Genomic DNA, 21,650 nt, shown 5'->3' with positions numbered 1-21,650 from the left:
GGGGAGATATGACAGAGCAAGAGAAAAGTGAGGCAGAGAAAAAGAGGTATACAGAAAGTGTTAAGATAGAGACCGCGACAGAGGAAGTCTTTTGACTATCCTGTGCAGTTTAGTAGGGGGGGCCTTGGAAGTTAGGCGACCTTGTGCAATTGCCAACTTGACCTAGCCTTAAAATGTCTCTGCGCTCAGACCCTGGACTAGCACACTGGCATTGATAGGTAGAGAACTGCAAATGTGCCTGTGAGGATACTCATACTCCAATCAACTGAAACAATGGTGAATAATGTCCTTGGATATCATGTATGGCCACGTAGAACTAACAACCGTCTTTTAAATCTCTTAGCTTCACAAACCTACCAGCTGTAAGGGAATGCCAGTTTACATACAGGCTACCGTGTTTGTGAACAAACTAAAAATGTTTTTCAGCCTTCAGCGTGCAAACAAACTAAAATCACACAGCTTTTAACGAAACGTAGTTAATCGCTCCCTCTAGGCACCCAGCACAAAAAATGTTTGCAAAGCGGATCGTCGAAAGTCAAACACTGTGGAAAAGACAAGTATGTTGTTTGCATTTCATTAATAAAGACATAGTGATCTACATAACCTAGGAATTTATGCTCCTCTTCGAATACGTTAAACTATATATATATATATATATATATATATACACACACACACATATATATACACACACATATATCAAAAAGGATACTTACGTTTGAAGGTTTAAGTTTATTGATGATCGTAGTTTTACCGCTGTTGTCCAAACCAAGACACAAAACGTGAACCTCTTTCTTTTTCAGACCAAGCCATCCTGCAAGCCTGTCAAACAGCCCCATGAATCCAACGCAGACAGACACCACCTGGTAATTAATTAAATAAAACCCTAAGGTGAAACACTGTAGCTTTTCAGCACACATCGATCCATCGCCAGGCAACAAGGAAAGCAAACAGATTCTATGCAAGCAAAATGGAAGGAGATTTAGCTAACATGGTAAATCAATGGTTTATAAGCTGATTATAAGGAATGAGGCTTCATACTAAAGCAGATTGACTAATAAGCCTAGATATACAACATCTTGCCCTTCAAAACACACTACTTCTAAATATAGCGTTTACAGAAAATATGCCGATATTCACAGTGCAATAAAATACGGATAAGAATGCATATCAGATTTTTAAACGCTACTGCCACTACACACGTCTTTATACTGCATGAACCAGCTAGCAACCATATACTATTTGCACCTCACCACATCAGACTATCAACGCGAGAGCCGGCCCTTGCTTGGATAGCGCCCTGGGCGGAAATAAATGTGTCACCCTCGTCCCAGCTGGTAAATAAAATGAGGCAGCAGGGGCCCCCTTTCACAGGGTCAGTTCCTGGCTGGCTGCATCAAAGCAGTGACTTGCACTGATCACATTCCCGCACCTCCCCCAACTCACCTGAATCACATATAGCTTACATCCTTCACACTCGTGTAAAGTTGTTTGTTGGGGTGGGAGATGTGTTGGTGTGTGGCGGAAGGGATTGAGAGGTAGATGAGAGGGTAAAGAAAGGAGGGGCTGACAGGGTGTTAATCCTGGCACTCAGCTCACCAAACAGTAAAGCCTTGAGTCAATGACTGCACCACTCATCACAGTTAGAAGTAAAAAAAAAAAAAAGGTCGCAGTTTATTTACGTTTCATTGTCAGCGCAGGCATTCATAAATCAAACCAAGTCAGACCACGTCCACGCCTCCCACGTCAGGTTAGGTATCACGAACATCACGTTGATCAATATTAAACCAAACAACGGTATCATAATTCACGTTATCACAAGTAGCGTAATAAATCATTGGCTTGGCAAATGAACCCATGCAGACTTTAAGGATCTGGAGTCCTTTTACCACCATCGACAAAGAGAATAACCCTTTATGGTTTTAGGCGTAACTCACTACCACGAGTACCCTCAGAGCCCCAGCAACCAACGGGCCTGGTTCGCAAGTGACTTGTGCGATGTACCCCTATCAGCTGCCTTGTTGTAAGACATACCAAGGCAAGTCCACTAATACTGTCTGCCACCAGCCCCCTTCACCACCCCGTGATTGGGCGTGGCTTACGCTGATCCATGCGAAGACCGCCCCCCCCGACCGTGGGGCTTACTTTTGAGGGCGGTTCCCGTCCCCCACCGCCTCCTTAGGTCTCGCCTGACACAGCGCATGCGCTGGTCTGGCGAGACTTATAGAGAGGGCTCCAACAAGCATTTGCAATGCAATAGGTCTCGCATTTATAAGAGTTTGAGCTATTGGCATTGTAAAATTACAATGCCTTTTATTTATGTTTTAGTTTTAAAACAAATAAAAGGCATTGTCAATTACAATGTCAGTAGCATAAACTCGCATAAAAGCAGTGTGCGGCGTGCAGCAGTATGAGGCGTGCAGCAGTGTGAGGCGTGCAGCAGTGTGCGGCGTGCAGCAGTGTGCGGCGTGCAGCAGTGTTTCGTGTAGCAGTGTGTGGCATGCAGCACTGTGACGTGCAGCAGCGTGCGGCGTGCAGCAGTGTGCGGCGTGCAGCAGTGTTTCGTGTAGCAGTGTGAGGCATGCAGCAGTGTGATGTGCAGCGGCGTGCAGCAGTGTGCGGCGTGCAGCAGTGTGCTGCGTGCAGCAGTGTCGTGCAGCATGCAGCAGTGAGTAATGCAGCAGTGTGCAGCAGTGTGTGGCGTGCAGCAGTGTGCCGGTTGCATCAGTGTGTGCCGTGCAGCAGTGTGTGGCGTGCAGCAATGTTTCGTGTAGCAGTGTGTGGCGTGCAGCTGTGTGCGGCGTGCAGCAGTGTGCGGCGTGCAGCAGTGTGCAGCGTGCAGCAGTGTGCGGCGTGCAGCAGTGTGCGGCGTGCAGCAATGTGTGGCGTGCAGCGGCATGCAGCAGTGTGTGGCGTGCAGCAGTGTGTGGCGTGCAGCAGTGTGAGGCGTGCAGCAGTGTGAGGCGTGCAGCAGTGTGAGGCGTGCAGCAGTGTGAGGCGTGCAGCAGTGTGAGGCGTGCAGCAGAGACACGTGGAGGGTGAGGAGAGACACGTGGAGGGTGAGGAGAGACACGTGTGGAGGGTGAGGAGAGACACGTGTGGAGGGTGAGGAGAGACACATGTGGAGCGTGAGGAGGAGACACCTGTGGAGGGTGAGGAGGAGACACATGTGGAGGGTGAGGAGGAGACACATGTGGAGGGTGAGGCGGAGGGTGAGGAGACACGTGTGGAGGGTGAGGAGAGACACGTGTGAAGGGTGAGGAGAGACACGTGTGGAGGGTGATGAGAGACACGTGTGGAGGGTGAGGAGAGACACGTGTGGAGGGTGAGGAGAGACACGTGTGGAGGGTGAGGAGAGACACGTGGAGGGTGAGGAGAGACACGTGGAGGGTGAGGAGAGACACGTGGAGGGTGAGGAGAGACACGTGGAGGGTGAGGAGAGACACGTGGAGGGTGAGGAGAGACACGGAGGGTGAGGAGAGACACGTGTGGAGGGTGAGGTGGAGGGTGAGGAGAGAGACGTGTGGAGGGTGAGGAGAGATGTGTGGAGGGTGAGGAGAGACACGTGGAGGGTGAGGAGAGATGTGTGGAGGGTGAGGAGAGACACGTGGAGGGTGAGCAGAGACATGTGGAGGGTGAGCAGAGACACGTGTGGAGGGTGAGCAGAGACACGTGTGGAGGGTGAGCAGAGACGTGTGGAGGGTGAGGAGAGACGTGTGGAGGGTGAGGAGAGACGTGTGGAGGGTGAGGAGAGGGTGAGGAGAGACACGTGGAGGGTGAGGAGAGACACGGAGGGTGAGGAGAGACACGTGTGGAGGGTGAGGTGGAGGGTGAGGAGAGAGACGTGTGGAGGGTGAGGAGAGACGTGTGGAGGGTGAGGAGAGATGTGTGGAGGGTGAGCAGAGACACGTGGAGGGTGAGCAGAGACATATGTGGAGGGTGAGCAGCGACACGTGTGGAGGGTGAGCAGACACGTGTGGAGGGTGAGGAGAGACACATGTGGAGGGTGAGGAGAGACACGTGTGGAGGGTGAGGAGAGACGTGTGGAGGGTGAGGAGAGACACGTGGAGGGTGAGGAGAGACATGTGTGGAGGGTGAGGAGAGACACGTGGAGGGTGAGGAGAGACGTGGAGGGTGAGGAGAGACACGTGGAGGGTGAGGAGGGTGAGGTAGAGGGTGAGGAGAGACACGTGGAGGGTGAGGTGGAGGGTGAGGAGAAACAGAGTTGGAGGGTGAGGAGAGACGGAGGTGGAGGGTGAGGAGAGACGGAGGTGGAGGGTGAGGAGAGACCGAGGTGGAGGGTGAGGAGAGACCGAGGTGGAGGGTGAGGAGAGACCGAGGTGGAGGGTGACGAGAGACCGAGGTGGAGGGTGACGAGAGACGGAGGTGGAGGGTGAGGAGAGACGGAGGTGGAGGGTGAGGAGAGACCGAGGTGGAGAGTGAGGAGAGACCGAGGTGGAGGGTGAGGAGAGACTGAGGTGGAGGGTGAGGAGAGACCGAGGTGGAGGGTGAGGAGAGACAGAGGTGGAGGGTAAGGAGAGACCGAGGTGGAGGGTAAGGAGAGACCGAGTTGGAAGGGAATCAGAAGTGGAGGAGAGAGAGTGGTGGAGGGTGAGGAGAGACAGTGGTGGAGTGGGGGGGAGGGGAGGATATCACTTTTACTCCCTCTCCTAGTGTAAGGTAACGCCCCCACCCCACAGGCCCTGCCGGGGCCGAGAGCAGATCACTGTTCGCATCAGCCGTCACCCGAGACCGCTCCGTACTTGTTGGTAAATAGAGGTTCACTATCTGTTGATAATGGGATTTACTTGGGGGGCTGACTTACCTCCTCCACCCCCAGGGCCAACACTGAGAAGGCACCAGAGACCTGGTGCTGCCTATGCTGCAGTACTGCGAGAGAGAGGGATGGGGGGGCGGGCAGAGGAAGAGGAGTGGGGTTAGAGAAGGGACAGGTGGGGAGAGAAAGAGGAGAGAAGCGACAGAGACAGAAAAGGAGCAAAAAAAGAATTAGAGAGAGTAAAGAGGAGAGTTGGGTAAAATGAAAAGATTACGAGAGAACAAGTAGCAAAGAGGTGGAGAGAGAAGATGGGAGAGAGTAAGGACGCAGCCAAGAGATAGGGCAGAGACAAAAAGAATCGAAACAATACAAAAGTATTTTCCAAACTCGTAAATAACCACGGGCCAAACAACTGATCTGCAATGAAGCATCCGAATCCGGTATATCATGACGTTAAACATGCAATAAAAAATAAATAAAAAAACACGTATACACCATGTTGACCGTTTTCCATGCAACGTATTCTAAAACGCCATTCTCATTCATACATTCACAGCAAACCTGTTCACAAGAGTGACAGAAAATGTGGTATTAGTGTTACATTTTTGTTTACATCCATACCCGCTCACTTATGCAATTAAAGGATTCATGACCGCACGGTTAAACAAAACGTACTGATTGGCCTTGCCTTGAAGGAGAAACACGTGTTGAAACACACTCCCGATCTGTGAAACGTTCACCCCACTTTCTCGGAATTGAAACCAGTGCATGTGTCCGACGAACTTCCTGCCGCTTATCTGAATGCACCAGTGGCAGAAGATAGTCACCATCTTGCAACAACACAATTAAAGGGAGGCATGTCTGTCTCTCCCCACCGCCACATGTCTCTGAGTCTTACTGTCTCATGCGAGATCTCCCTCTAGGAGACAGCTGACACCGACTCTTCCCCTGAGACAGTACGGGAGATGCGTGTGTGTGCATAGTGTGTGTGTCTATATGTATATATCTGTGTGTGTAGGCATGTGTGTTTGTATGTGTATATGTTTGTGTATGCATGTGAGTGTTGTTGTGCAGTATGGGTGTGTCATTGTGTTCCTTTGTCTTCATGGATGTGTACACATATGTTTGTGTGTATACCTATGTCTGTGTATGCATGTTTGTGTGTATGTATATGTGTTTGAGTATGTTGGTGTGCATGCTTGTTTATATGTGTATGTGGGGTTGGTGTGTTGGTGTGCATGTATATGCATATGTTTATGCATGTCTGTGTGTGTTTGTATATGTTCATATGTGTGTGTAAATGCATGTGTGTGTTTGTATGTGTGCATAGTTGTGTATGCATGTGATCAGAGGGAAGAGTGCACTTGAGGGCAAAGAGGAAAACATACAGGGAAGAGTATGTGAGGGCAGAGAGAAAAATACAGAGGGAAAAGCACGTGAGGGGAGAGAGAAAAATACAGAGGGAAGAGTCCATGTGAGGGAGGAGAGAAAAATAGAGAGGGAAGAGCTCATGTGAGAGCAAAGCGAAAAATACAGAGGGTAGGGTGCATGTTAGACAGGAGATAAAAACATAGAGGGAAGAGATCATGTGAGAGCAGAGAGAAAAATATAGAGAGAAGAACACATGCGAGGTCAGAGAAAAAAAATACAGAGCGAAGAGCACATGTGAGAGCATAGAGAAAAAATGCAGAGGGAAGAGTACATGTGAGGGAAGAGAGACAAATACAGAGGGAATAGCATGTGTGAGGAAAGAGAGAAAAATGGAGAGGGAAAAGCACATGTGAGGGTAGAGTGAAAATACAGAGGGAATAGCACATTTGAGACCAGAGAGAAAAACATAGAGGGAAGAGCATATGTGAGGACAAAGAGAACAAGTACAGGCTATGCCAAGCGGAAGTGATCGCGTTTGCGATCAAACATCAAAGCGGCGAAAGTGAAAGTAATCGAGCAGAGCATCAAAGGGCTGGGTGAGAAGGGAGGGGGAAATGCAAGGGTCAAAGCGGCTAAAGTGAAAGTAATCGAGCAGAGCATCAAAGGGCTGGGTGAGAAGGGAGGGGGGAATGCAAGGAGCAGAGGAGCAGCTGTGCACGTGCACGCCATCGTGCACTCAAGCCCTAGGCCAGCAAAACCATGTGGGTAGCACTTTTGAAAGCCCACTTACAAAATGTCTCAAAGAGACAGCTTTTGCTGTCTCAGCGAGACCTAAAAAGTGCTACCAGGCCAGCCTAGAGCCACAGTGTATGTGCGCGGGCACGCGCGCCGCGCTTTACCGCCATTACTTTCGGTTTTGCGGCCGATTTGCATAGCCAATAGGTCTCGCTTTTGGGACCTTATAAGTATTTAGTTATGCAACTGTTGCATGGCACTTATAAGGTCCCAAAGGCGAGACCTATTGGCTATGCCAATGCTTGTTTTTAGGTCTCGCCTGACCCAGCGCTTGGGCACTGGTCTGGCGAGACCTTAACTGAGGGCTTCAAAAAATGCTAGGCTGGCTACAGCTTGCAGTGCATGTGCGCGGGCGCGCGCAAGCTGTGGCCGGCGGTAGCATTTTTCCCCCCAGCTTTTTAGCCCGCTTGTTAGAACACGCAACAAGCTTGCGCGCGCATCCCTTGCGTGTTTTAGCGCGTCATCGCGATCACTTTCGCTTTCACAGCGATCGAGATTGCGATGACTTTCGTGGCCAATGCTTGTTTCCTCCAGTTTCCTCCTTTTTAGTTTTATTTATTCCAGTTCGCGTGACGCCTCTTTCTTCCTTTGCCCATCCAACCTCCGTTTTTGTTCTTCCTTTTTCGTTATATCTCCTGCCCCCTTTCCACCTAGTGTGCTTCCTTCCCCTCCCTTGTTCCTCCCCTCCTTCCCGCGTGCACCATGCAGTCCTTCCGGTCTCACCTCTTTCCCCACTTTTCTACCTGCGCCATCTCTAATCCTATAACCATCCTCCCCACTTTGCTGTCTCTTTCTACACGTGGTCTGTTTCCTTTCCCTCGTTCTCTGACTGCCTTTGTCCCAGTACCTCCTGATGCACACCACCACACGTCCCTCTCTTAACCTCTCTCTCAGCCTCCTTCTCTCCTACGTCACTCCCGCCTCATTATACCATGCCATTGCACCTACTCCTCTACTCCCATCTCAGCCTACGTCTCACTTCTTCCACATCATTACTTCCCCAGCCCTTCGTTTGCTCCCTCTCACCACCTTTACGCATCTTCAGGTGCACACTCTCAAGTGTGCACACACCCTTTTCATGCCCTGTACTCCCTTTCCTCGTGTCCCCTCTAGAGCAGCACTCTCTTTTAATGTTCTCTCCTCCACTTTCTTCCTTCCCATCACTTCTCTTTGCCACCCATTTCTTACAATATCCCACCCTTGAGCCCCCTCCCTCACTTTCTTTTCTTCCCTTATTACGCTTCCACATTTTATTCTTTCACCTCTTCCCTCTGCGCCTCACGGCCTTCTTCTTCTCCTCTCCACTATTCCCTCGGAAGCCTTTTCTCTCCCTTTTCCTATGCTCGCTCCACCCTTCTCCCACCCTCCACGCCCTTCACTTCTCCAGCCTCCGTCTCATCCTCTCATCTGTATCTCATTGTTTTTGTCTCCACCGCCATCGTCTCATCTGTATCTCGTTATCTTCTCTACTCTCGCCTCATGGTCCTTATTTTCTCTCCCTCTGCTTATCCGTCCTCATCTCCTTCTATTCTCCCTCACCCCTCTTTCTCATCTTCCGATGTTCTTTTCTCGTCTTGCAGCGTCGTTCTACCCCTCTACCTGCGTAAAACCCTTCTCTTCTCCACACCTCTTTTATTCTCTCCCTGCTTGCTTCTAGCACGTTTTCCGTCCCCACCGCCACATATTCATCTACTCTCCCCCTCTCCATCCTCCCTTCTCAACTCTTTCTGGCCTCATCCCGACCTCGCACCTTATTTCCTTCAGGACAGTCTGGATGCTTCACAGCTCATCTGGCCTCGCTAACCCCCCCCAACCTCCTCATCTCTTTCTTGCCCCCTCTCCAGCCTCCCCCTCCTCTGGCCTCACTTCCCTCCCTGCCCTCCAAATCTCTTTCTTGCCTCCCTCCTCTCCAGCCTCCCTCCCCTCTGGCCTCGCCCCCCCTCACCATCTCTTTCTTGCCCCTCTCCTCTCCTGTCTCCCTCCCCTCTGGCCTCGTTGCCCCCCCACCCTCCTCATCTCTTTCTTGCCCCCCTCCAGCCTCCCTCTCCCCTGGCCTCTCTGAAATCTCTTTCTTGCCCCCTCTCCAGCCTCCCTCTCCTCTGGCCTCGCTTCCCCCATCTCTCTTTCTTGCCCCTCTCCTCTCCAGCCTCCCTCCCCTCTGGCCTCCCCCTCCTTCCCATCTCTTTCTTGCCCCTCTCCAGCCTCCCTCTCCTCTGGCCTTGCTTCCCCCCATCTCTCTTTCTTGCCCCTCTCCACTCCAGCCTCCCTCCCCTCTGGCCTCCCCCGCCTCCCCATCTCTTTCTTGCCCCCTCTACAGCCTCCCTCTCCTCTGGCCTCGCTTCCCCCCGCCCTCCTTATCTATTTCTTGCCCCTCTCTTCTCCAGCCTCCCTCTCCTCTAGTCTCATTCCACTCCCATCTCTTTTTAGTTTCTTTCTTCCACCTACATCCTCACCCTTATCTCAGCCACACCCCCCTCTTCTCTCCACCTTCCATCCTTTTCTACTGGTCCTTTTTCTCCCACTCTTTATTCTCTCACCTCCCCATCTCTTTCCTGCCCCCTACCCATGCTTCTCCATTTCTATTTTTCTTTTCTTTCCTTCCACAGCTTCTGCTCTTTCTGTACTCGCCCCTCCCGATCCTGCCTCATCTTATCACCTTTTAGGTCTCCAACCTCCATCTTCCTCTTTTTCCATCGATGTTCACTCGTCTCCCCCGCACTTCTATCATCTTTAGATCCCATTTCATCTCCTCTAGTATGCCCCCACTCTCCTTCCCCCTATCTAGTCCCCTCCTAAATCCGACACCTTCCTACTGCTGTCCTCACTTCACTTCCCCTTCACTTTCTCTTCTCTCACATTCTATCCCCACTGAACCTCCTGTTCTCTTTATCTCTCTCTTTGCCTTCCTGGCGCACTTCTCACTAATTTTACATCCCCTTTCCTCTTCTTTCCTCCTTCCATTCTCCTTCCCTACCTCTGCCCTCCCCAATTCCCCCAACCACAACCACACACACAACCACACACACAATAACACCACCACACAACCACACACACCACCACACACAACCACAACTACACACACAATCACAACTAACAACCACACACACAACCACATCAACACACAACCACACACACAACCACAAACACAAAACCACAAACATAACCACTCACACAAAACCACAAACAACCACACACACACACAACCACACACACACAACCATACACACACACACAACCACACACACAACCACCCCTACACCCCCCCACACACACAAACAACCACACACACACAACCACACACACAACACAAACACACAACCACACACACACAACCACACACACACACAACCACACACACGCACACAACACACACACACAACCACAAACAGTTTTTTGGGCTGTCAGCATAAATATGCTGTCACCAAACACGATGAACACCTCGGGAAAGTTTGGGAAGTCACCCCCAACTTTGAAACCACTTGCTGTGGCAGAGTGTGTGCTGTACACATGGCAATACCTTGACACAGCGGACTGTTGCAAGGAATGCTTTGAGCCTCGGAGGCTGACAGACCTCAGTCTGTGCATTAGTTCACCCCGCCTTGGCGCTGCATAAAAACAGGGTGCCCACTGTCCAGCATGAAGTGAGACATTGTGATCGGGACTGGATATGCTGTTTAGCAATCTGCTTAGAACATTGTGTTTCATTTAGGGCATTAAACATAAAGGAGCACTGGCAATGCTGATAAAATGGATTTCATTTTAAGTAGTGACTAAAACTTTAAAAAAGCCTGCAGTACTGAAACAAGCATTTGCAATGCAATAGGTCTCGCATTTGCAAAAGTTTCAGCTATTGTCATTGTTCATGACAATGCCTTTTTGATCTATTTTATAAAACAAACACATAAATAAATGGCATCATTTACAATGCCAATAGCTAGTGTTGCATTATTATTAGCAATGCCAACTGCTCACACTTTTATAATGCAAGACCTATTGCATTGCAAATGCTTGTTTATTTTTTTCAGGCGCAGCCCACCAAGATCATGGTTTCCCAGAGGTTAGCCCCAAATAGCTCCATGTCTGCCTCGGGCATGTGGTCACCCGACTTTGGTGCTTGAAACCAGGGTTCGAGCCTCGGGGTCACGTCCACATCCTGTGATTCTGGGCAAATCACGTAATCTCCCCGTGCCTGAATATGTAAATACAGTGCTCATATACAGCGCTCCAATACCTTCGGGTCAAGTTCGCGCTATATAAAAGATGCACAAAAAAAAAAAAAAAGGCAGGGGTTTAAGTGGGATGAAAAAACAGGGGGGGGTGTCTCAAAGGGGCATGGCCAATGTAATTAGGGGCATGGCTTGAAAACACCTAAGCTAACAATCTGTGCTTAGCACAGTGTGCTGCACAACTTGTATTCTGCTGTTTCGGTCATTACATCCAGATATATGATACAACAAGTAATATCATACCTACAACAAGTCAGGACTTTTGGCTTTGTCAATGTCGGTTAGTTGCATAAGATAAATAAGAAGCAACTATTGCTTTGTATATAATATTGAAAACACTTCCACTTAAAGCCAGGGCTTTAAGTAGGGGGGGGGGCAGGGAGGGTTCTGTGGGGGTCTGAGCACCCCCAGTTTTTTTGGGGGGGCCTCGAAAGGGGACCCTAGGGGGCTCTATTTTCGGGCCTCAAAGGTAGGGTGACCAGACGTCCCGGTTTTTGTTGGTGTTTCGGGTGAGAATGCAAGCGCACTGCTTAAGGCGTTACGTCATTGTAGTAGGAAGGGAAATCCTTAATCCTTTGAAGAGAGACACTTTCTCTCGGGATTTCCCTTCTCTTTGAACATGCAGCGCCACCCACGTCATCGTGCCAGCCATCGGCACAACAAAAGCTGTTTAGAACCGGCACGACCCTGCTTTTACGACCTGCAGCAAGATTTCTCCAGCAACCAGTGTGACCCTGCTCTGCCTTAAAGCAAGTGAGGGACGAGGGTCTACAACAGAATCCAGCAGCAGTGAAAAGGAAACGTAACTTCGTGACGCCTCCCCAGCCCTACCAGCACCGTTGGGACCCTGCCTCCGCATCAGAGCTGCCTCAGCCAGGATCCTTTTGAAGCCACACAAGACTTGCCCTCCCAGCCTGCAAGCCCGCAACGTGAGTATTTTAATGGCCGTTTTTTTTAATCCCCTTCCCCGCAGCATTCTCATTCCACCGCAAAGCGCCATTCATCTTTTTCAAAACACTCTCACTGCCAATGCTGACTTGTTCTGTTTATTGATTTATATATGCAGTGGTAAATCACCCTCATAGAAAGCACTGCGTATGCGTAGAAAAGATTGAACAGCCCTCCGAAGGGAAATCAAGGCAAATATTGAGCGCCACTGGTTCCCCAGAAGTCGAAAATATTGTTACAATTGAGAATTTTAGTTTTGCTTGTGGCTGCATTGAAAATGTTCAGGCACAATTAAGAAGTAAGTAGATATCTCAAGTAAATAGTAAAGCCGACCCAGACGGACCCCTCTGAGTTTCATTTTCATCTACTTTCACATTGCTCTGCTCTTCCTATGTTTACTAACACTGATATAATTAAGTCCTGTGTGACACTCTATACAGATGGGGAATATATAATCACACTGACTGGTAGCAGTTATAAGGCTGATGTGCAACTTCGCTTCAACTCGTGATTTGACAAATCCATTACACTTGGGTTTCTCAGTGAGGGAAAAGTGATGGATGGAATGCTTGAATTATACCATATTTTATGTTTTTGAAAAATGGCATCAAACATCTTAAAATAAATCATTAGTCAGCATCAAGTGCCTTTGTTAACTATGCAGTCTCAGCGAAATTGCTAAGTTACTACTGGGATACCAAATAACACTTACTTGAAAATAGACAGTTTCCCTTAAGTGTGTAATAAGAGAATAATTAAAGAAAAATGGGAAGGGATGGACCGCAAGTGCTCACTTAAAGCCAGCTCAACAAACTTTGGGCAAATTTGCACCGATTACTGTGGAATTTCTCTCTGGTGATGGTTACGTTTGCTCCAGTCTTGAATTGGCATTTTCTCCAAACAACTGATGGGAAATATCCTCTCCTAAGTACACTGTTAGTTTTTCTTTTTAACGGAGTTTTATATAGCACAAACTTGACCCAAATCGGGTATCAGAGCGCTTTACATAATAGCACCAGTTGCGTTACATGAGGATACAATAACTTTTTTGTAGTTGGTACTTAATAAATATACCTTTTTGCGTATTTTATTATCCTTTACTGGATGCGACTTCATGATTTTCTTAAGCACACAATGCTAGTTATCTTGATTTAGACCACGCCCCTACTCGGATAGGCCACACCCCTTTAAGACATTTGCCACGCCCCTTTTAGAGCACCCCCAGGTTTTTTTCCCACATAAAGCCCTGCTTAAAGCCCTGGTGACACCACAACAATGTTGCTGCTCCTAAGTTTCAAAAAGAGAAGGGAAATCCAGAGAGAAAATGACTCTCTTTGAAGGATTTCCATTCCCACACAACGCTCACCTGGCATGACATCATGCCGTAACTTCTTAAAAACCAAACACATAGGTGTACCACTCAACAATACAGAAAACCGACACTTAACAAAGAAATAAGTCTGTGTCCAAAGTATCCATTCTTCTCCTATTATTAAAAAAACATTAAGGAAACAGCCGACGCGTTTCGTCCAGAGGATGGACTTCGTCAGGGCTGTAATTTTAACAAATATATAAATATACATAAGTACAACAGACGTTGGACAAACACTAAAAAGTACATGAAAACAAATATATTTAACCACAACAACAAACAAATAATTTCTTCAGACAGAAGCCTACATTTATCAAAATATCCAAGCCATATGGGAGTGTACATGACCACTGATATACTAGTATCTTCATTTTATTAACTATACATGTTTTTAAAAAACAACACCATATATAAAATATAAGTGACAACAGGATATAAACATACACAATGAAGGGTAGAACAGGATGAAAACATACACAATGAGTGGCAGTATACAGACAGAACAACTTGTACAGAAAATATATTTAGGAAAATGCAAGGGAAAGTGAAAGGGACAGAAGGGGAACAGCGGAAGGAAATAATAAGAATTCCTTCTAGAGTGGTGAATAGCAGGTTAGAACATATCCAATAACGTCCAGAGCTACACTACAGAGTCTAGGACATGCAAAAATAACATGACCATTCACAGATCAAATAACGAATAGGGAGAATTTAGACAATTTATGTATAAAGAGGAAAAAAACGGGAGGGCAAATTATCATAATAAAGATACACAACGAGTAATCCAAGTTGACACTCGCAAATTCAAGCTATCATGGAATAATCGTCACATGCGTACTTTTCCAGAGGCGGTAATATAGATAGTATCACCAAAATCTGTGTGAATAAAAGCAATAATAAGGACTCCTTATCAAGTGGTGAATAACAGGATAGAGCATAACGAATATCGTTCAGGGCTACACTACAAAGTCTAGAGCATGTTAATGTAACATGCCCATACGTAAATCCATATCGAGCAGAGAGGGCTTAGACACTTTATGTATAAAGACGACAAAGTAGGTGAAATAGCATAATAAAGATACACACAGAGTATTCAAAGTTGGTACTCTGTACTAACAGTTGAAAATAGAAGAAATTTGAAAATAAGTAAAAAAAAAAACAAACAGCCATTTGTGCCAACGTTTTCATCTCACTAAGTATGACAGATGTTTGAAAGCAATATACCGTTACATCCGCTGGAACCTTGTGGTTGTGGGGATATATAGGTTTTTTTATTGGGTACAGGGTATAAAGCAATTCATTTGGGAAAATATAAACAGAGAAAAATCGGTATGAAAGTCACCTATCTATTTCTGAAATGGGAACAAAATATAGAGTTTAGAAACAGTAGCTATTTGCACATCTCCAAAATTGTGGGTACACATACCAGCATGTGAATTATAGGTCATTTTTCAAAGTGACTTCTTTTTTACACATTGTCTTACATTTGGAAGGCAGAAATGCATTGAAAGTCAGTAAGTAATAACAGTTGCTCTACAATTGTGTGTTCCCCTAAGTCTCCCGATAAAAACAATGCATTGAAAGTCAGTAGATAATAACAGTTGCTCTACAATTTTGTGTTCTCCCGATAAAAATGGTACCTCACTTGTGTGAGTAGGTGTAGTGCCCGCGACAGGAAATGGCCCAAAACGCAACGTAGACACATCACATTTTCACAGTGAAAACTGACCCTTTTTTTGCAAAGTGCCTAGCTGTATAGATTTTGAACCCTAGCTCTGCCGGCACCTAGGGAAACCTAGCAAACCTATACATTTTTGAAATTAGACACACAGAGGAATCGAGGATGGGGTGACTTGTCTGGCTCTCACCAGGTTCTGTTACCCAGAATCCCTTGCAAACCTCAAACTTTGTAAAAAAAAATCACATTTTCCTCACATTTCTGTGGTGGAAAGTTCTGGAATCAGTGTGGATCCACAAAATTCCACCCACCCCGCATTCCCCAAAGTCTTAAGGGAAAAATGGTACCTCACTTGTGTGGGTAGGCCTAGGCCAGTGACAGGAAATGGCCCAAAACGCAACATGGACACACCACATTTTCAGTAAAAACTGACCCATTTTTTGCAAGGTGCCTAGCTGTAGATTTTGAACCCTAGCTCTGCCGGCACCTTGGGAAACCTAGCAAACCTATACAGTTTTGAAAACTAGACACCCAGGGGAATCCAGGATGGGGTGACTTGTCTAGCTCTCACCAGGCTCTGTTACCCAGAATCACTTGCAAACCTCAAAATTTGTCAAACAAAAAAATACACATTTTCCTCACATTTCTGTGGTGGAAAGTTCTGGAATCTGCGTGGATCCACAACATTCCACCCACCCCGCATTCCCCAAAGTCTTCCAGGAAAAATGGTACCTCACTTGTGTGGGTGGGTCAGGTAGCCGCCACAGACAAGGGTCCAAAACGTACGGAGGAGACATCAAAATTACCTATAACAAAACAACCTGGTTTTGCAAGGGGGGTCCCATGAGTTTTTGGCCCCAGGTTCAGCGGCCATCTTGGGAAACCTACCAAACCCACACATTTCTGAAAATTAGACACCCGGGGGAGTCCAGCAGGGCATGGCTTGCGTGGACTCCCCAACGTTTTCCTAACCAGAATCCCCTGCAAACCTTAAATTTAGCTTAAAAAGGAATATGCTACTTACCAGTATGCATCTGTTCTTGGCATGTAGAGCTGCAGATCTACACACTTTTGCATAGATCGCCATCTGGTGTTGGGCCTGGATGTTTGCAGTTTGTTTTTCCTCTTGGAAAGTCTTTGGAAGTCACAAGGTCGGTGACTCCTCCTTTGGATCGTATTGCGCACGGGCTTCGGCTCCATCCTCAGATTGTTTTTCACCAACGGGGAAAGATGGAGCGTAGTAATAACAGTGAAGAAACCCATGTGTGTTGTATCTAAATAAGATAGACTGGAACAGATACAGGTAGCCAGGGAGGCGGGTGGGCATGTGTAGATCTGCAGCTCTACATGCCAAGAACAGATGCATACTGGTAAGTAGCATATTCCGTTCGAGGCATATGAGCTGCAGATTACACACTTTTGCATAGACTATATAGCAGTTCCCAACCTTAGCGGCGACCACCGGTATCTGTTGCAGTGGTTTCAAATAGTGTTTTTAGTACAGCCTGGTCCACACCAGCTTGTTGCTTGGTTTGCACATCTACACAGTAATGTTTAGTGAAAGTGTGCGGTGTTGACCATGTAGCTGCTTTGCAGATATCATCTAATGCAGGGGTACTCATAGTGCGGCCCGCGGGCCGTCAGCGGCCCGGCAAGCCTTCCTTGGCGGCCCGCTGGGGCTCTCAGTTGTGCATACTTAATTCCGAGAGGTAATCAAATTGATTTCCGAGGCCCGCGTTTCAAGAGACTGCACGAGCGCAGACGTTCAAGTGGTGGCGCTAACAGAATTATGTGACTGGGAGGGAAAGTGCGAGCACTTTGGAGCAGCTGTCGAAAATCACATGGTGCTTCGAGTTACCACCCGGGATAGCCTTCCTTCGTGCCATGAGGCCTCCTCGAAGGCAAGCAATCTTGCCTCTTGGCTGACCGTGGCATGCATGGAAACCCCTCGAAGCTGTCAGAAATGGACTCGCCCAAAGGCCTCTTCGCAAAAAACCACCTTCCCTAAATGTATTCAGGTCATATCTACTATCGGTGTGCTGCTACTTGTTTTTTGTGGCATCAAAAGCAACACGCGTGCAGATTCCATCAAAAATCTACCCCAGTTTCTTTATTTGCTCCTTAAAAATACACAGTGCAAATTTTGCAGATAAACCATGATAAATGCACAAAGCAGGTTTTCTATAATTCTCCCAGGACTTGATGATCATCATTGACTCGACCTGACGGTATTGAAGTGCTTTACATGAGCACCAGCTGCATTACAGATTAACACTTGCATTTTGTTAGGCACGGGGAGATTAGGTGATTTGCCCAGAATCACAGGATGCCGAGCGTCCCTGCCGTGTAAAATTACAGTTTCACTACGTTTTTCACCCAGCATACAGTTAACAGACATGCCAACACTCCCGATTCAGGCGGGAGACTAGCAATGAAACCGATTCCTGCAAGCAAAAACCCGATTCCTCGGGGTTTCAGCAGACAGGGCTCGGTATTGTGTAACGTGCTAATTCTTCCAGCAATAGTCAGAATGGCGATGCAGGAGGTCTAGAAGAGGTGAAATACCAACAAAGCCTCATTAACAAGCAATGGTCTGTGAAGTACTGGGAGGGGGGGGGGGCGGCTGTGTGTGTGCCCGAAGCTGTTTCAGCCCGGGCTGACAAGGGAGGAGGGGGAGGGAGGAGGGGGGGGGGGGTTGTATGCACTGGCCACAACCTGCCAGGCCAGTTCAAACTCTTGCATCCCCCTCTTTCTCTGCCTGCGATTGCGCTCCATGCTTCTGAAAGGTGATTAAAAAAACACGTGAATTTGCTTTCAAATGTCCGATCCTGCAGCAGCACACTTCCAAAGTCCATACATGACAGAAACCCGATTGAAGGCCCCATTCTCCTAAATTTTTTTTTTTTTTTTTTTAACTCTCCCACTTTGCTTTTCTGGAATGTTGGCATGTATGAGTTAATATCAAATTCTTATGACATTAAACACTGTACTTTTGTTGTATTTATTGAAAAACAGCTTTTTTCAAATGTACCAACCAAATGTTTAACAGGTTCTCACTGTGAGGAACATATTAAGTCAACGGCGCGTTAATATGTGGAAAATATACCTGAGATTTGTAATTGGTGGAACAACTTTTCGTTTTCGCTTCACATTTGCGTGCTTTTGATGTCCCAGGCTGCTCACACCAGCAGAGGAGACTTCTGCAAACACACTTAGCACATGAAAGGGTGTTTGGTGCAGTCACACTGCTCAGTGCCAGGGGGGGGCAGGGCCGCTAGAAGCACCTTTTGTTTCCCTGGTAATCAGATTGTTTTTCTAGCCCCGCCCCCTCCCCCACTCACCCCGCCCCCACCGGTGCGGCCCTCGGCCACAAACCACACTCTAAATTTGGCCCCCGAGAGAAAGTTTGTGAGTACCCCTGATCTAATGGGATGTTCCCTAGAAAAGCCATAGAAGCTCCTATCTTTCGTGTAGAATGGGCTTTAGGGGGAACGGATAGCGTTCGTTTTGCTTTGTGATAGCAAATCTGGATGCATTTTACAATCCATCTAGCTATCCCTGATTTTGAGATGGGTTTGCCCTTGTGTGGTGGAGAGAAAGAGACAAACAGTTGTTTGGTCTTTCTGAAAGGTTGTGTTCTTTGGATATAGTAAAGTAAGGCTCGTTTGACATCTAGCGTGTGTAGAGCTCTTTCTGCAACAGTTTGAGGTTGCGAGAAAAATACCGGTAATTCTACCGATTGGTTTAGATAAAAAGGGGAAATGACTTTAGGTAGGAATTTTGGGTTGGTACGGAAAACAACCTTGTTCTGGTGCATTTGGCGAAAAGGTTCTTGTATGGTAAGTGCTTGTATCTCACTGACCCTTCTAAGGGAAGTGATGGCTACAAGAAAAGCTGTTTTCCATGTGAGAAATTGCAGTTCGCATTTATGCAAAGGTTCGAAGGGCGGCCCCATTAGCATTGTGAGAACTATATTTAAGTTCCACACAGGTGAGGGTGGTACTCTAGGGGGAATTATACGTTTTAGGCCTTCCATGAAGGCTTTAATGGCAGGTACTCTGAAAAGTGATAGGTGCTGCCTGTTTTGTAGGTAAGCGGCAATTGCTGCGAGGTGTAGCCGAATGGAGGTATATGCTAGGTTACACCTTTGTAGATGGAGTAAGTAGCATATGATGTGTTGTATAGACACGTCTAGAGGATTGATTGTGTTGTTATGGCAATAAACAACAAATCTTTTCCACTTGGCAGCGTAGCAGGCTCTAGTGGTAGGGCGTCTAGCTTCTCTGATGACGTTGATACAGTCAGGGGGAAGGTTTAGGTATCCGAATTCTTGGATTTCAGGAGCCAGATCGCAAGGTTGAGCTGAGCTGGGTCCGGGTGCCTGATCTCTCCATGGTTCTGGGTTAGGAGGCATGGTGAGAGGTGTAGCTTTTGGTGTGGTACTACCGAGAGTTCCAGCAGAGTGGTGTACCACGATTGTCTGGCCCATGTTGGAGCTACTAGGATTAGTGTGAGGGAATGCTGTCGTAGCTTTCGCACCACTAATGGAATTAGTGGGAGAGGTGGAAAGGCGTACGCAAATTTGTCTGACCAGTTTATCCATATCGCATTGCCTTTGGACAATGGGTGTGGGTATCTGGGGCAAAGCTTGGGCATTTTTTGTTTTCGTGGGTGGCGAAGAGGTCTATCTGCGGATGCCCCCACATTTGAAAGAACGGGTGAAGAACCTGCGGGTGAAGTTCCCACTCGTGAATCTGCTGCGTCTGTCTGCTGAGCAGATCTGCCATGATGTTTTGGACTCCTGGTACATGTTGGGCTAGGAGAAAGATTTTGTGTGGAATTGACCATCTCCATATGCTCTGTGCTAGCTGAGAGAGCTGTGGAGAGTGTGTGCCGCCTTGTTTTTGAATGTAATACATGGCCGTCATGTTGTCTGTGCGAATGAGGACTGCCTTGCCTAAAATCTGTCTCTGAAAGGATTTTAGGGCTAGAGAGATTGCTAGGAACTCCAGATGGTTGATATGGAGTAACTTTTGTTGCGGCGTCCATGTGCCCTGCACTGTGAGGTGTAATAGATGAGCTCCCCAGCCGGAGAGCGATGCGTCTGTTGTTAGTATTATTTGTGGAACCGGGTCCAGGAACGGTCGACCTTTGGAAAGGTTTGTGGTGTTCCACCACTGCAGAGAGCGATAGGTGCGACTGTCTACCAACACCAGATCTGTCAGTTGCCCCTGGGCCTGGTTCAATTGGCGCGCTAGGCACTCTTGGAGTGGACGCATCTGGAGTCTTGCGTGGGGCACTATGAAAATGCAAGAGGCCATCATCCCTATCAGTTGCATAAACACTCTTGCTGGAAGGGAGTGTTGAAGTATGAATCTTTGACGCAAAGCCTGAATGCTTGCAATCCTGGCCGGATTGGGGTAGGCTATGGCTTTTGAGGTGTCTATTGTGGCACCGAGGTATTGCTTTATGTGGGATGGTGTTAGCTGGGACTTTTGGTGGTTCACCGTGAAGCCTAGTTGGTGAAGTAGTTGGATTGTAGTGGCGGTGTGGTGTACACATTGGTTGTAGGACGTGGCTTTTATCAGCCAGTCGTCCAAATATGGGAAGACGTGAATGTGCTGTCTTCTGAGGTGTGCCGCCACTACCGCTAGGCACTTGGTGAATACCCTTGGCGCTGTTGTGACCCCGAATGGGAGCACCTTGAACTGGTAGTGTTGCCCGTCCACTACAAATCTGAGGTACTTTCTGTGAGCATGGTGTACCGGAATGTGAAAGTATGCGTCTTTCAAGTCCAGTGTGGTGAGGAAGTCGTTCTGGGAGAGGAGCGGAAGCACCTGCTGAAGCGTTACCATGTGAAAATGGTCTGAATGTATGTATGTGTTTAGGGGCCGGAGATCTAGAATAGGTCGTAGAGTCTCGTCCCTTTTTGGTATTAGAGAATATAGGGAGTAGACCCCTAAATTTTGCTGATTGGCGGGAACTTGTTCTATTGCCTGTTTTTGTAGGAGGGAGATTACCTCCTGTTTTAGTAATGTGGAATGTTCTTGTGACATTGGGCGTTGCCTGGGTGGAATGTTTGGGGGGTATTTGTTAATTCTAGGCAGTACCCTGACCGAATAATTTGGGTCACCCATTTGTCTGAGGTGATGGTCTCCCAGACGTGAAGGAAATGTTGTAGTCTGCCCCCGACCGGAGTGGGATGGTCTGGAGGGAGCGGGGTGAAGTCATTGGGTAGGCGGTGTGGCAGAGCGGGCGGTATTTGTTTTGCCACTGCCTTTATTGTTTTTGCCCCTATAGCCGTCTCTTTGATAACCCCTTGTGAAGGTGGACTGAGTGGGGGATTTGTAGGAAGTGGACGCGCTATCTGAGGAGTAGCCTCTAGACGTACTCCGAAAGGAAGAGCGGAGAAAGGAGCGCCTAGGAGGGTGTGACTGCAGGGCTCCCATAGATTTCGCCGTATCAGTATCCTTCTTCATTTTT

General features: G+C 47.7%; 1 protein-coding gene across 4 annotated transcripts in view; it reads right to left on the bottom strand.

Moving 5' to 3' along the window:
• ARL6 (ARF like GTPase 6) overlaps positions 1 to 21,650 on the bottom strand; it is a 955,202-nt gene that overhangs the window by 703,874 nt on the left and 229,678 nt on the right. For all 4 annotated transcript variants that reach the window (XM_085603578.1, XM_085603577.1, XM_085603576.1 and 1 more), the window contains one exon: positions 717 to 863. In XM_085603578.1, coding sequence (XP_085459704.1) covers positions 717 to 863 — 147 coding nt within the window. The remainder of the gene's footprint in view (positions 1 to 716; positions 864 to 21,650) is intronic.

Source organism: Triturus cristatus, chromosome 1_2, assembly GCF_964204655.1.
Source record: "Triturus cristatus chromosome 1_2, aTriCri1.1, whole genome shotgun sequence".
In the NCBI taxonomy this organism is placed as follows: Eukaryota; Metazoa; Chordata; class Amphibia; order Caudata; family Salamandridae; genus Triturus; species Triturus cristatus.
The sequence above is the reverse complement of the archived record's forward strand: the minus strand, read 5'-3'. Positions and strand labels throughout refer to the sequence as shown.